This window comes from Anguilla rostrata, chromosome 3 (genome assembly GCF_018555375.3).
Source record: "Anguilla rostrata isolate EN2019 chromosome 3, ASM1855537v3, whole genome shotgun sequence".
NCBI lineage: Eukaryota > Metazoa > Chordata > Actinopteri > Anguilliformes > Anguillidae > Anguilla > Anguilla rostrata.
Window position 1 is genome coordinate 72,876,576 of NC_057935.1, and position 12,809 is coordinate 72,889,384.

General features: G+C 48.1%; 3 protein-coding genes across 5 annotated transcripts; all 3 read left to right on the forward strand.

The window, feature by feature from the left end:
• The first annotated feature begins 276 nt into the window (after nucleotides 1-276).
• Nucleotides 277-2,750, forward strand: LOC135251879 (histone deacetylase complex subunit SAP18). 3 transcript variants are annotated; one of them, XR_010329217.1, is made up of 6 exons: nucleotides 277-437; nucleotides 953-1,062; nucleotides 1,456-1,578; nucleotides 2,233-2,430; nucleotides 2,473-2,518; nucleotides 2,555-2,750. XR_010329217.1 is itself a non-coding variant. In XM_064329738.1 (5 exons), exons 1-4 carry the CDS (start codon nucleotides 366-368, stop codon nucleotides 2,387-2,389), a joined length of 462 nt encoding a protein of 153 aa, XP_064185808.1. In that variant the 5' UTR covers nucleotides 277-365; the 3' UTR covers nucleotides 2,390-2,430; nucleotides 2,475-2,750. The 3 variants fall into 3 exon arrangements, 2 of the variants coding, with proteins under 2 accessions (XP_064185808.1, XP_064185807.1); XM_064329738.1 differs by having other exon boundaries at nucleotides 2,475-2,750; XM_064329737.1 differs by having other exon boundaries at nucleotides 2,233-2,750.
• A 700-nt stretch (nucleotides 2,751-3,450) lies between these two features.
• Nucleotides 3,451-7,646, forward strand: LOC135251880 (uncharacterized). Its single transcript, XM_064329739.1, has 2 exons — nucleotides 3,451-5,565; nucleotides 6,820-7,646. Exons 1-2 carry the CDS (start codon nucleotides 5,119-5,121, stop codon nucleotides 7,258-7,260), a joined length of 888 nt encoding a protein of 295 aa, XP_064185809.1. The 5' UTR covers nucleotides 3,451-5,118; the 3' UTR covers nucleotides 7,261-7,646.
• Nucleotides 7,647-9,189: 1,543 nt separating this feature from the next.
• On the forward strand, nucleotides 9,190-12,788 carry LOC135251881 (cytochrome c oxidase copper chaperone). The gene is made up of 4 exons (XM_064329740.1): nucleotides 9,190-9,346; nucleotides 9,802-9,933; nucleotides 10,127-10,242; nucleotides 12,591-12,788. The coding sequence occupies exons 2-3, from the start codon at nucleotides 9,821-9,823 to the stop codon at nucleotides 10,209-10,211; spliced, it is 198 nt and encodes a 65-aa protein (XP_064185810.1). The 5' UTR covers nucleotides 9,190-9,346; nucleotides 9,802-9,820; the 3' UTR covers nucleotides 10,212-10,242; nucleotides 12,591-12,788.
• The last annotated feature ends 21 nt before the right edge of the window (nucleotides 12,789-12,809 follow it).

Here is a 12,809-nt window from a genome sequence, read left to right on the forward strand (position 1 = left end):
AAATAACCTCAGCGTTAACTATTTAACAGTATACATCTCCACATAAAATACACATTCCATTAATTCAAAAATCATATTGGCAATTCAATGTATTGTGCATGATCTTATTGCCAGTTATATAACAGTGCAACTTCGCCGTTTATTTATTTTACACAATTTTCAGAGTCAGGGATTAATAAAGAACATGAAATTAAAGATCTCGTCTATCCTCCTTTCGAAGGCATAGCGCGTCGATTGGCTATATTACCATAGAACGCGCCCACCATACAGATTACTTTGTGACCCGGAAACGGAAGTACTTCTTTTTTTCGTTTGGCGTGCCTGCTTAGCCTGCTTGTTAGCCATTGGAAACATTCTTTGATAAAATGGCTGTGGAATCGAGAGTTACTCAAGAAGAAATCAAGAAAGAACCAGAAAAGCCAGTTGACAGAGAGAAGGTTTGTCTGACATGCTGAATTCAGTTGTGTGGTGGTGTATTATGCATACGGTGATGCACATACTAGCTAGCGGTGTCTGACTAGTCAGCTATGCTCTGCACTGACTGCCTCAGGTAGCTAGCTGGCGTTCGTTAGATCATTTTAGAAACATCCCAAAAATAATTAGTGTCGTGTCATGTAAGATTATTGGATTCCATAATGCATTATTCATAATGAATCATTCAGCTTTATAATTGTGCTATGCTGATGACGTGGTGATTGCTAGCCTGCTAGCTTTCGCGTTCTGTGTAGATAAGAGCAGCCTACTTTAAACTAGACTACCTACCTACATTTAGCTGGGTCTGTGAATTTTCTAAAACGTTAATGTGCGGCATGTTTGTTTGCGAAAACGTCCGCTCGTTTCTTAACCCATTCTGCGTAGGAAATGTTACTTGTGGGGTTATTTATTCAATGCGATGAATTTATTTGCTTGATTCGCCGTGTGTAACTGTACTAAACAGGGCTGTTGTTTGCAGACTTGTCCCCTGCTACTACGGGTTTTCACCACCAACAATGGCCGACACCACAGGATGGACGAATTCGCACGCGGGAACGTCCCGTCCAGTGAACTGCAGATCTACACCTGGTAAAGCACACCTTTCCAAACAGTCCCAGAGTCATCCAAACCGACCCAGCATCCTGGGCCACCACTGGCGTTACAGCCCTACAGACCCCTACTTTGGGAGCGGGCCGTACAGTTTTGATACACCCTTGTGACAAATTGAAGGATGTGTAACATGGCTCACAGGTAGACATAGGGCACTGTGAGTACAGAATGTTGTTGAAGTTATCGTTGACTTTGTAAATCAACACAGTTATTTATAGTTATTCTATGTTTCTGACTGGTCTCTACCCAAACTGCTGGTGTTGGTGAACTTGTTTTTGTGCCGGTGATGAGATTTATATGCCATGCTGTAATTGGCCTGTTGGTTGCCCTGGATACATCCTGGTGAGTATTAAACGTTTGATCCTCTGACAGGATGGATGCCACTCTGAAGGAGCTCACCAGCCTGGTGAAAGAAGTTTATCCAGAAGCTCGGAAAAAAGGAACTCACTTTGGGTTTGCCATCGTTTACCCCGACCCCAAACGACAAGGCTACAGGTGAGACTGCAGAGGCACGCATGGTACACGCTGTTGTTAAGGTAACGGTGACTGTGTAGGATGCAACCACCGTTTGTTAGGGTAAAGCTGACGCTTGTTTGATGTTTTGGGTGAAGGCTTAAACCCTGTGTTTGGTTCAGGTGAAGGCTGACGCTGTGTTTGGTTTTAGGGTGAAGGCTGACTTGTTTGGTTTCAGGTTGAAGGACGACTGTTTGGTTCAGGGTGAAGGACATCGACTGTTTGGTTTAAGGAGCTGATCTCTGACATGTTGGATTCCATGTGAAGGACTCTACCCGAGGCCTTCAGGTGAAAGAACTGCGCTTTTATCAGAGTTTCAGGAGATGAAGGAACGTCGACTTGGTTTGGTTTCACGCCGACCAAGGACATAGCACATGTGTTGATGTTTCAGAGGTGAAGGACTGACGCTGTGTTTGGTTTTAGGGTGAAGGGCTGACTGTTTGGTTTTAGGGTGAAGGACTGACGCTGTGCTTGGATTTGGGGTGAAGGGCTGACGCTGTGTTTGGTTTTAGGGTGAAGGGCTGACGCTGTGTTTGGTTTCAGGGTGAAGGACTGACGCTGTGTTTGGTTTCAGGGTGAAGGACTGACGCTGTGTTTGGTTTCAGGGTGAAGGACTGACGCTGTGTTTGGTTTCAGGGTGAAGGACATCGGAAACACCGTTTCGGGGCGGAAGGGGGCGGATGATTCCATGACACTGCAGTCTCAGCGGTTCCAGATCGGGGACTACCTGGACATCGCCATAACCCCGCCCAACAGAGCCCCGCCCCTCATGGGCCGCATGCGACCCTACTGACAGTCTCCCTAACACACACACACACTCACACACACACACACCTGCACACACACACACACACTCACACACACACACACACACACACACACCTGCACACACACACCTGCACACAGACACACACACACACACCTGCACACACACACCTGCACACAGACACACGCACACGCACATACAGACAGACTTGCATGCACACACACACCCAAGATTCCCCGCATATGTACACACAACTTTTTTTTTTTTTTGTTTAAACCATTTGAATTTTATGTTGAATTGTCCCCAGACTGACTCTTTTCTGTCTGCTGTAAAACTTGCTGTTTCCCCTCCTGGCAGCTGGATGTGAATTAAAGCTTCTGTTTTTAAACGCTGTGTGGGTGTTACCTGTCTCTACCTGCAGGACGGGGGTGAGTGTGCGAGTCTGGGCTTGTGCAGGTGGGTGTGTGTGTGTTCGCATGCATGCTGTACTTTTTCCATCCTGTTTAAATCCCTGGAGGGTGAACGTGTAACAGTGTTTCATTAGACAAGTAAGGCATCTGTAGAACAGCTGTTCAGGTGATTTAATTTGTGCTCGACAGCACTTCTCATAGGGAGTGGTTACATATTTATGTGTGTGTAGTTTCTCCAGTCCGATAAATTTCAGGCATGTATTTTAGCACGTAACTCCTCTAATAATGAAGTTGAATTTCCTAACTCTCAGTCTAATGAATGTTTCAGACTCTGAGTGGGCCTGTTCTGGGTGTTTTGGCCCGAGGGGACCTGTTCTGGGTGTTTTGGCCCGAGTGGGCCTGTTCTGGGTGTTTTGGGCTGAGTGGCCCTGTTCTGGGTGTTTTGGCCCGAGTGAGCCTGTTCTGGGTGTTTTGGCCCAAGTGGGCCTGTTCTGGGTGTTTGGCCGAGTGAGCCTGTCTGGTGTTGGCGACTGGTTCATGAGCTGCGAGGGGATTGTTGGAAATGTAGCTTACTCAGACTGCAGGCTGAGTCTATGTTGACAATGAGCTTATAAAACTATTTAATACTTCAGATTTAAAAACTTTATTCAAATACTTCAAATCGATTCAAAATAAAATGCTGATATTCTGACTTTTCTAATAATCTTGAAAATGTCCACACACTTCGCATAGATTACGCTCTTAGAAACGGATCCTGGCCGCAGTCCACATCCCACACAGAACGGTGGGGCTTTGGGTTGGCATCGAAAGAGCTTTGGGGGCAGACTTCACTTTCAGGGAAACAAGTCATTTTTATGTTGCTTCATTGATGTTCAGTTTTAGTGGTATTTTATATGATCTATGGTTCATTTTTCTGGACTGTAGATTTTGGGGTATGGAACCTCAAAATTACTTGACATGTCTTTGAGCTTATGGAACAGGTAAGTGTTTAATGAAGGGATTAAGATGGACTGAGATTAATTTAAAAATGAGAGGGAAGATTGGCCATTCTGTCCATCAAGGACCAGAACTGTAAGGAAGAGGTGGAGTCCATTCTGTTTCCTGTCACTACTCACAGGATCCAAAGACCTCAGATTTTACACACACTGGTGGAAAAAAGCTGAGCATTCGGAAGGAATTCCATAAAATACTAAAATACTGGGAGCTGAATCCTCACGTCACCTCTTGGCAGAATGCTCTGTGTGTGCATCATTCTGAGAGGTCCAGTAAAGCCTGCGATTCAATGGGGTGTAATCGCAACCCTACCCCAAAATCACAGTCTTACCCCCAGCCCCCCTTTTCGTGATTACAACCCCGCCCTCCCCTTCTCGGTCTGAGATCTCAATCTGAACCACCCCCTCCCCACATAGTGAATTTTATAAAACCTTTTTATTTTAGTATAACCATTTTAAACTTCCGATGGCGGTTCCTTGGATGACTGAACCTGGGCTTGGGTCCCTGCATCAAAACCTGTTGAAAACCCCTGTGTTAAGGAGTTCTGTTTAACACCAACAGAGGGCGCTATTGCCTCGGAGCACTTCCTAAACGTGCAGATTTCTTATCGGTGTTGAATACCCCCACACAGCTCACCCACTGAATGTCAACAAAAGGTCAACAAAATCCCAGAAAATAAAATATTTGTGGTGCCCAAATTAAAACTGAACTACAAGAGAAAATAAATCTAACATTATGTTTCAGAATTATGTTATTCTGCGTCTCGGGTAGCTAAGAGAAACATTTAAAGCAATGAAAAATATAAACATACTGGTAAATGGAACTACATGGAAAAAAGTTATGGTGTCATAGAAACACATCTAGTTTCTATGACAAACGTGATGCCAGAAAGCCACTAATTCACTGCCATTTCTGAACTGTCTCCTGCTCACATGAATACAACTGTCAGGCTTCTGAGAAAGGTCACTGAACAAGTACTGTGAAGGTTGAAATAATAATCAAAAAAATTATCAGGAGTTCCTTTGTTCTGGAATGGGTATAAATACAGGCAGCAGCTGAAGGTTATTCTCTCCATTCTGAGGGACGTTAGGGTGAGTGGAGAGTCACAGCTGCTAAAACATTCAATTTCAGAGTTTTAGATGAATGTTACTTCCCATTTTTAAATATTATCTCTGGCTCTGACTATCTGTACTTCCTGCAGGTGTCCAGTGTCTGTTGTGTGGATTTTTGTTTGTCTGTATTAATCTAATCTTCTTGGATTCTGGCCTGTCTGTCTGTCTGGAGCTCAGCACTTTAGTATTTTTCCTGGCACAAGGTGTGTTGGATTTATAGGACACCTGGTGAGCGGTTGCCATGGCGCTGTTTGGGAAGGTTCTGGAACCGGTCGGGTACATGCAGACCCTGCGGGGACTGGTCCAGAACATCTGCTCCTACCTGGACGGCAACGACGCACCTGAGGAGCTGGACCTGGTCAAGAAGAACCTGGACCACATCGACCAGGAGCTGAGTGAGGCGGGGCGGGGACTCCTGGCGGACGAGGAGGTGCACCGGCTGGAGGGGGACCTGGCGCTGGTGTACGGCCAGCTGGGGGCGCTGGTGAGGGCCGCGCCCGCCTGCACCAAGCGCGAGACGGAGGCCTTCCTGGAGTACGCGCGCGACCTGCGTCTGGAGAGGCAGCTGATCGCCATGCACGCCCGGCTGATGGGCGTGGCCGCCCTGACCGCCCAGCCCACCCTGCTGGAGGAGCTGATCCAGACCCGGAGGCCCAAACGCTGGGAGCTGCGCGAGTTCTGCGAGAAGGTCAGCCTCCCGCCATTTCGGCTCTGGCACCAGGCCTCCCGCCATTTCGGCTCTGGGCACCAAGCCTCCCGCCATTTTGGCTCTGGCACCAAGCCTCCCGCCATTTCGGCTCTGGACACCAGGCCCCGCCATTTCGGCTCTGGCACCAAGCCTCCCACCATTTCGGCTCTGGCACCAAGCCTCCCGCCATTTCGGCTCTGGCACCAAGCCTCCCGCCATTTCGGCTCTGGCACCAAGCCTCCCGCCATTTCGGCTCTGGCACCAAGCCTCCCGCCATTTCGGCTCTGGCACCAAGCCTCCCGCCATTTCGGCTCTGGGCACCAAGCCTCCCGCCATTTCGGCTCTGGCACCAAGCCTCCCGCCATTTCGGCTCTGGCACCAAGCCTCCCGCCATTTCGGCTCTGGGCACCAGGCCCCGCCATTTCGGCTCTGGCACCAGGCCAGTACCACGCACCGCTTCACCCAACACGACAGGCAGCTCTGCACAAATCTGCACACCTGTAGCTCATTAATGACATGCTATTTCACTGCCGTTCAAAAAGGCACCAATCTCCATACAGTGTGTTCTGCACGCATCCAGAACTGGCCACATATGCATAGTGTTACTTTTGTGAAAGTGGAAATAGGTTCTTTTTAAAAATGTATGATACACATTTTGGTCATTTAAGACTTAAGCATAAATCAAACGTTGTTGGAGGACAGAGGATGTGCATTGTAAGTACTTCCTGTGACATCATAGACGGTAGATAGAGGACACACAACAGTTCTATCATCCAGGAACTGCAGTAGGGAAAGGGCGTGGCTTAGAGTAGGAATTCTTGTGACATCATTAATGACTGATTGAGGAGAGTGGGGGTAAGATTCTAGCAGTGACCTCTACAGGAACATAACCCAATGGAGCTTTGTTCAGTCAGGAGAACAAACATTACGATCACTGGAGGTTCTGCAGTTAGACTTAAGGGCAGCATGAGAGAAATTTTCAAATGTCAAGTCAAACCCCATCCCACCCCTGCCTAATGCAATCTCCTGTCCAACCCGCAGCCTTGAAACTCAGGCAAACACTGCTATCTTGGACCATGTCTCTCTTTTAAATGAGATTTTTTTATCTCGGCTGTTAAAAGCAAACAACATCACTCCACGTAGATCAAAGGGAAACATTGCTTTAACCTCTAGCCTAACATTCTCCAGGGGCTTGTTGCTGTTGAGAAATGACCCAGAAGCCCCTTTCCCCTGTGTGTGTTGCCGTGGTGACAGGTGAACTTCGTGCTGGGGACGGGGCTGCTGTGCCTGTTCGTGCAGGCGTCCCTGACGGGGCGGGACCAGGCGCTGCTGATGAAGGTTTGGGGCGAGCGCATGGGGGCGCTCTACAGGAAGATGAAGGCGACGGGGGCGCTGTGCTCGGGGTACTTCCTGGAGCAGGCGCGGGACGACGTGCGGCGCATGTCCGGCGACGCCCAGCTGAGCGGCAGGCCCCCCGGGGAGCAGGCGGCCGCCATCCTCAAAGCGCTGGAGAAGAACTACGACTGGATGCGCTGGGCCGTCATGGTGCACCCGCCCGGGGCAGGGGGCGGGGGCGGGGCGGGGGGTGAGGGTGCGGCCGGGGCCGGGGCTGAGCTCGGGGGTGGGGGCGGAGCTGAGCTCGAGTGGGCGGGGCCGAGCTCGGGGGCGGGGCCGAGCGGCGGGACAGCCTGCTGAGCGTGCCTCCGGAGCGGCCCGGTGGAGTGGCGGTGGTGGCCTGCTACCGGGACACGCCCACCTCCCTGGACAAGGGCCGCATCCACCAGCTGATCGTGGAGCTGGAGTGGAAGATCCCCAACCCGCCGCCGGAGGTGTACGCCTCGCTGGAGGAGGAGCCGGAGCGGGCGGGGCGCTACCTGGCCGGGCGCATGCTGCGCAAGCTGCGGGAGGGGCTGGGGGGGGGCGTGGTCGTGCACGTGGTCCCGGGACCCATGGAGATGCGCTGCAACTTTCCGCAGGCGTCCTTCTACCTGTACGAGTACAAGCACCGGCTGGCCTCCGGGACCGTGTGCGTGTTCGGCTAGGGCTGCGAGCGGGGGCGCTGCGGGGGGGCCACGCCCCTCTGCGTGGGGGGGGGAGGAGGGCCACACCTCGAACACGTGGGTCAAACCCCAGGCCGGGGAAACCTCCTGGGTGGTGCTCAGCCTGCATGGCTTCTGTGCAGTAAAAATCCTGCTGTATAAATATTCAATCACATGAGTCTCATCAGAAGACAATTTCTGACTATTTCAGTTTCTGACAATAAATCATATTCTCAAGTCATCTCTGCTCTTGGATTTTTTTTTCCAGATTTTTTATTCTTAAACACACACACACACAAACTCACATACACACAAAGTACCTAATTGCAGCTTCTTGATGACATTGTTGCTAATGTCCATGTTATAAACAGCCCCTATTGGACCTCTGTCACTAAGTCAGGAATGTAACCCTTTAACTTGAATTCCATACTTTATTTGCTTCGTCGTTACTCATCTTCCTGTCATTTCACATTTAATTATTTTTTTAGGATTGTATTTCTAATTTAACTATAATTTTTTCAAGATGTTGAAGAATTGATTGTGAAAAATAAAATTATGAGGGAGGAATTGGTCACAGTATATGATACTGGTTCTCAAACAATGGCACTACCTAATTTAAGCCAATAGTGACCACCTGAGGTAGACCGAAAATAAGATGCACTTGCCCTGCGTTGACGATGGAAACGTGTTGTGTGTACATCGGAACAATGGGGCCCCCTGCTGGCCCAGAGATGTCACTGCAACAACAGCGTGATAGAGCCTTCTGTAACTCCTGCGCAAGGTCACCGGTATTAATGTAGGGACATAAGTGTTCCACTTATTAAATTGACGCTTCTCTGACTGTCTCGGACTAGCAAAGCACACCCTCTGTACCTGTGCAAAAGAAAAATACGCTGACTGACAATTACCAAATACTGTACAATACACAGTTTCGCATAATAGAGCCTAAGACGATGTACAGTGTACAAGCAACACAAATCATACGTCATTTATGGTACCTGACCATAATCCTGAAGAAGCCTATATCAAAGGTTCTGCAGGTTTCCCAGAGAAAATGGCCGTTCAGTCTCTATGCAGTGCATCTCCGAGATTCAGAATGCACAGTAAAGAGCTGCACGGCCTATATCAGATTTCACTTAATGAAAGATGCTGGGCACGGGGCTTTATTCATTCGAGCTGGCCACGCCCATTTTCTAGTCTGTGCAATAGAAAGGGGATGGGCTATCGATGCATTCGGTTAGTTTAAAGTAGGCCTAATAATGATGCCGTACTGTATAAAGGAATAAACTGATTGATTGGGTGAAATACGAAACCAGGTTAATTTGATGTGAACCTTGTTAAATCTGTGATATATGAATTGGCCAATTTAGGAAATAGATACAGTCATTTAGTGTGTGTGGGCTGAACTGGAGCGGCCTGTGCAGGGTCTCCATCGTCCCGCCCGCAGCGCATTGTCATGCCCGCACTACCGACAACATACATGGGTCCGGGAAATGTAGTGAAAATCGGCTGATGCTGCGCACATGTATGTGAATGTAGAACTACAGACCCCAGACATCTCACCCATTTCTGTGGGGCTCGCGTTGCGTAACAGAGGACGCACGTGAGGTCACCCTACATGCGAAATGAGAGTTATACAACATACATTGTTCGTGTTTGGTTTAACCCTTCCTCTACTGAGTTGTCTGGTCTTCATGCGCACACGCCCACTAGGCGTCATTTCGACATTTTCTTCCAAACAGGTAGCTAGCTGGCTGCATGGGCTAAAATGTGTAATTTGTAACATGAAAGTTTTCTATCCAAAGTAGAGAATTTCAACAACCAAGTTGGACAGTGCTGGAAATTCTGTTTCTTGTTTTATTAGTTTTGCTTATGAGACAATGATACCAGCTAGCTTCCCCGCTACATTTACTTTGATGCTGTGCCTGCTTGTTATTCCGTTTACTTAGTTTGAAAACTAAATTGCCAAGGGGTTAGGGAATTTATCAGCTTTCTAAGTTGGCTAGCAAGTTGTGTTCGCACTTCCCGTGCGCCTCACACCAGTAAGGATGGAATTAGCTTGTCAGTTATTAGTTTGTTTCTTTGGTGCTGCACACATTTCTCACCGGCGCGCAATCATTTGATTTTGAGGCCCTTTGTACGTTTCAGTAGGTCGCCAGGTTTAATTGAAACTGTGTTGTTTTCATGTTGCAACAAGGCAGACCCCAAGAAAGAAAATGTCGACCCTGACAGCGGAGTCTTGTGAGACTACGCCGGAGAGCGCCGAGCCGGAGGAGACCCCAACGCCGTGCTGTGAATGTCCTGAGACCAAGAAAGCTAGAGATGCATGGTAAGGAATCTGCAGGGCACCCAGGCGGAGGCATCCCAGAAAACTGGCGGACAAGTATAACAGATGAAAAGTGAATACGATCCGAGCTTTAACGTAAATGCGCTGTGAACAGTTTACTAATTCTACCTGACACTTGTCCATGGCGCTCTGTGTTGCGGAGGCTGTGTGTGGATTAATTGCCTTCCATTTGCAGCATCATTGAGAAGGGCGAAGAAAGCTGCAGCGACCTCATCGAGGCGCACAAAGAATGTATGAGGGCGCTTGGATTCAAGATTTGAGTGCATTCGGTGGATGAAACCTCAGTGAATGGTAAGCGCACTTTCGTGTTCTCTGGCGATAAAGATCAAAGGGGCGGGGATGCCTTAGATTATTAGATTAAACAATTTACTTCATACTTTGCAACATCTCTAAAGCGGGCTTGCACGAGGGTGACTCGTTTCTAGTGTTAAGTTTTCTTTCTCGGTGTAATCAGAATAATTATCTCATTCTCTTTCTGTAAATCTAATACACAAACGTGACGTGAAATTATATATCAGATGAGTGTATAACTCCCTACACAACTGATGCATATCTTTGTGTATGTGTTCTGTACCGTTCGGAGCGTTGCGGTTGTAACACAGTAACACTCGGCCCTGGCTGAACCGTAGACAAAAGGAGGGCTTTCCCCGGTGCGAATGGACACGATGTACCCGCGCGCTCTGCGCGTTCCATGTTGCGGTCATGTGACACACACACACACACACACACACACACACACACACACACATACCCCCTTTTTTTTTTTTTTTTTTTTTTTTACTTCAATGCGGCAGATCAGCCGAGCGATTGATCAGTGTCGTGGTCTAGTGTCCTGTACACGTTACTCTTTCTGACGGAGAAGCTCCTGCTGAAATGAAGAGGACTCAATGTTGTTAGAGACGCGGCTGAAGAGAGAAATGCGTGTGCGCGCTTGTTTTAGGAAATCACCAAAGTGTAGTATTTTGTCTGCGGAATTTCAGGAGTTTGACATGTCATATTTTACGTTTTATGCTCAGTGGGAAATTTCAACCCACAATTAATCTATTCCAGGGGCAAAAAAGGACACATTTAGATATAGTACTCATTTTCCACAGGTTTTTCAAAATTCCTGTGCTTTCAAACACCAGGTCACAGAATTTTCTGTGAAAAGTTTGGCTTGTGTGCCGCTGGTCCGCAGTCTGTAACCATGGACTGAGCCGCACTGGAGTAGCCCGTCCGCATGCAGTAGGGAGCAGTAGTTCTGCACTGGAGTAGCCCGTCCGCATGCAGTAGGGAGCAGTAGTTCTGCACTGGAGCAGCCCGTCCGCATGCAGTAGGGAGCAGTAGTTCTGCACTGGAGTAGCCCGTCCGCATGCAGTAGGGAGCAGTAGTTCTGCTCTGGTGTGATTTAGGTCAGATTGTTGATCCCAAGGCAGCTTCCTGTTGGCTGGGGAACTGCCAGACATCAATCATGCATGACATCATGTCACCTGACAGGAAGGAACCCTTGTGCTGTGCACCTATTGGCTGCATCTTCATGTGTTTTTTTCCGGAGGGTCACGTGGTATGGGGTTTGTGTTTCTGTTGCTGGGGGTGTCCGTTTCAGCGCTCTGTCACATAGCCACTCCTCTCTGGCTGTGGGTTGTTAATGTAAGCTTAATTTAGTTCGGTGGCTGCTGGACGGTCAGAGGGGGTTAGAGTGGGTCGCAATATGCATGTGAAAACACAGTTTATGCACCGATAACCACACTACACCTAACTACACACTGTTGTTTAACATATTTTTTCTCATTTATGTGTTTGTGTGTAGGTAGGGAGGGTAGTGTGAGTGACTGAGTGAGTGTGTGTGTACTTGTAGTGGTATACTAACGCTGGTCTCTCTGTGTGATTGTAGTGGTATACTAACGCTGGTCTCTCTGTGATTGTAGTGGTATACTAAAGCTGGTCTCTGATTGTAGGGGTATACTAATGCTGGTCTCTGTGTGATTATAGTGGTATACTAATGCTGGTCTCTCTGATTGTAGTGGTATACTAATGCTGGTCTATGTGTGATTGTAGTGGTAAACTAATGCTGGTCTCTGTGTGATTGTAGTGGTAAACTAATGCAGGTCTCAGTGTGATTGTAGTGGTATACTAACACTGGTCTCTCGGTGTCTGATTGTAGTGGTATACTAATGCTGGTCTCTGTGTGATTGTAGTGGTATACTAATGCTGGTCTCTCTGATTGTAGTGGTATACTAACGCTGGTCTCTCTGATTGTAGTGGTATACTAACGCTGGTCTCTCTGTGTGATTGTTGTGGTATACTAACGCTGGTCTCTCTGATAGTAGTGGTATACTAATGCTGGTCTCTGATTGCAGTGGTATACTAACACTGGTCTCTCTGATAGTAGTGGTATACTAATGCTGGTCTCTCTGATTGTAGTGGTATACCAACACTGGTCTCTCTGATAGTAGTGGTATACTAACGCTGATCTCTCTGTGTGATTGTAGTGGTATACTAATGCTGGTCTCTCTGATTGTAGTGGTATACTAACGCTGGTCTCTCTCTGATTGTAGTGGTATACTAACGCTGGTCTCTCTGTGATTGGAGTGGTATACTAACTCTGGTCTCTCTGGTTGTAGTGGTATACTAACGCTGGTCTCTCTGTTCTCTTGCAGTGGCGCAGCTGGCTGCTGTCCCTCCCGGTCGGTCTCTCTGGGTGTAAAGGGAACGTCTGCGTCGCTCAGATAGCACCGCTGTATTCCTGTTTGAGTTTGTTTTGTTTTTTTAACTGAAGTTGTATTTAGTCCTGGGAAATGTACTCACCCCCTGACCCAATGTGTTCCAGTGAGTGGAATTAAATAGATCCTATGCAATATGCTGTGTGAGTGTGGGTG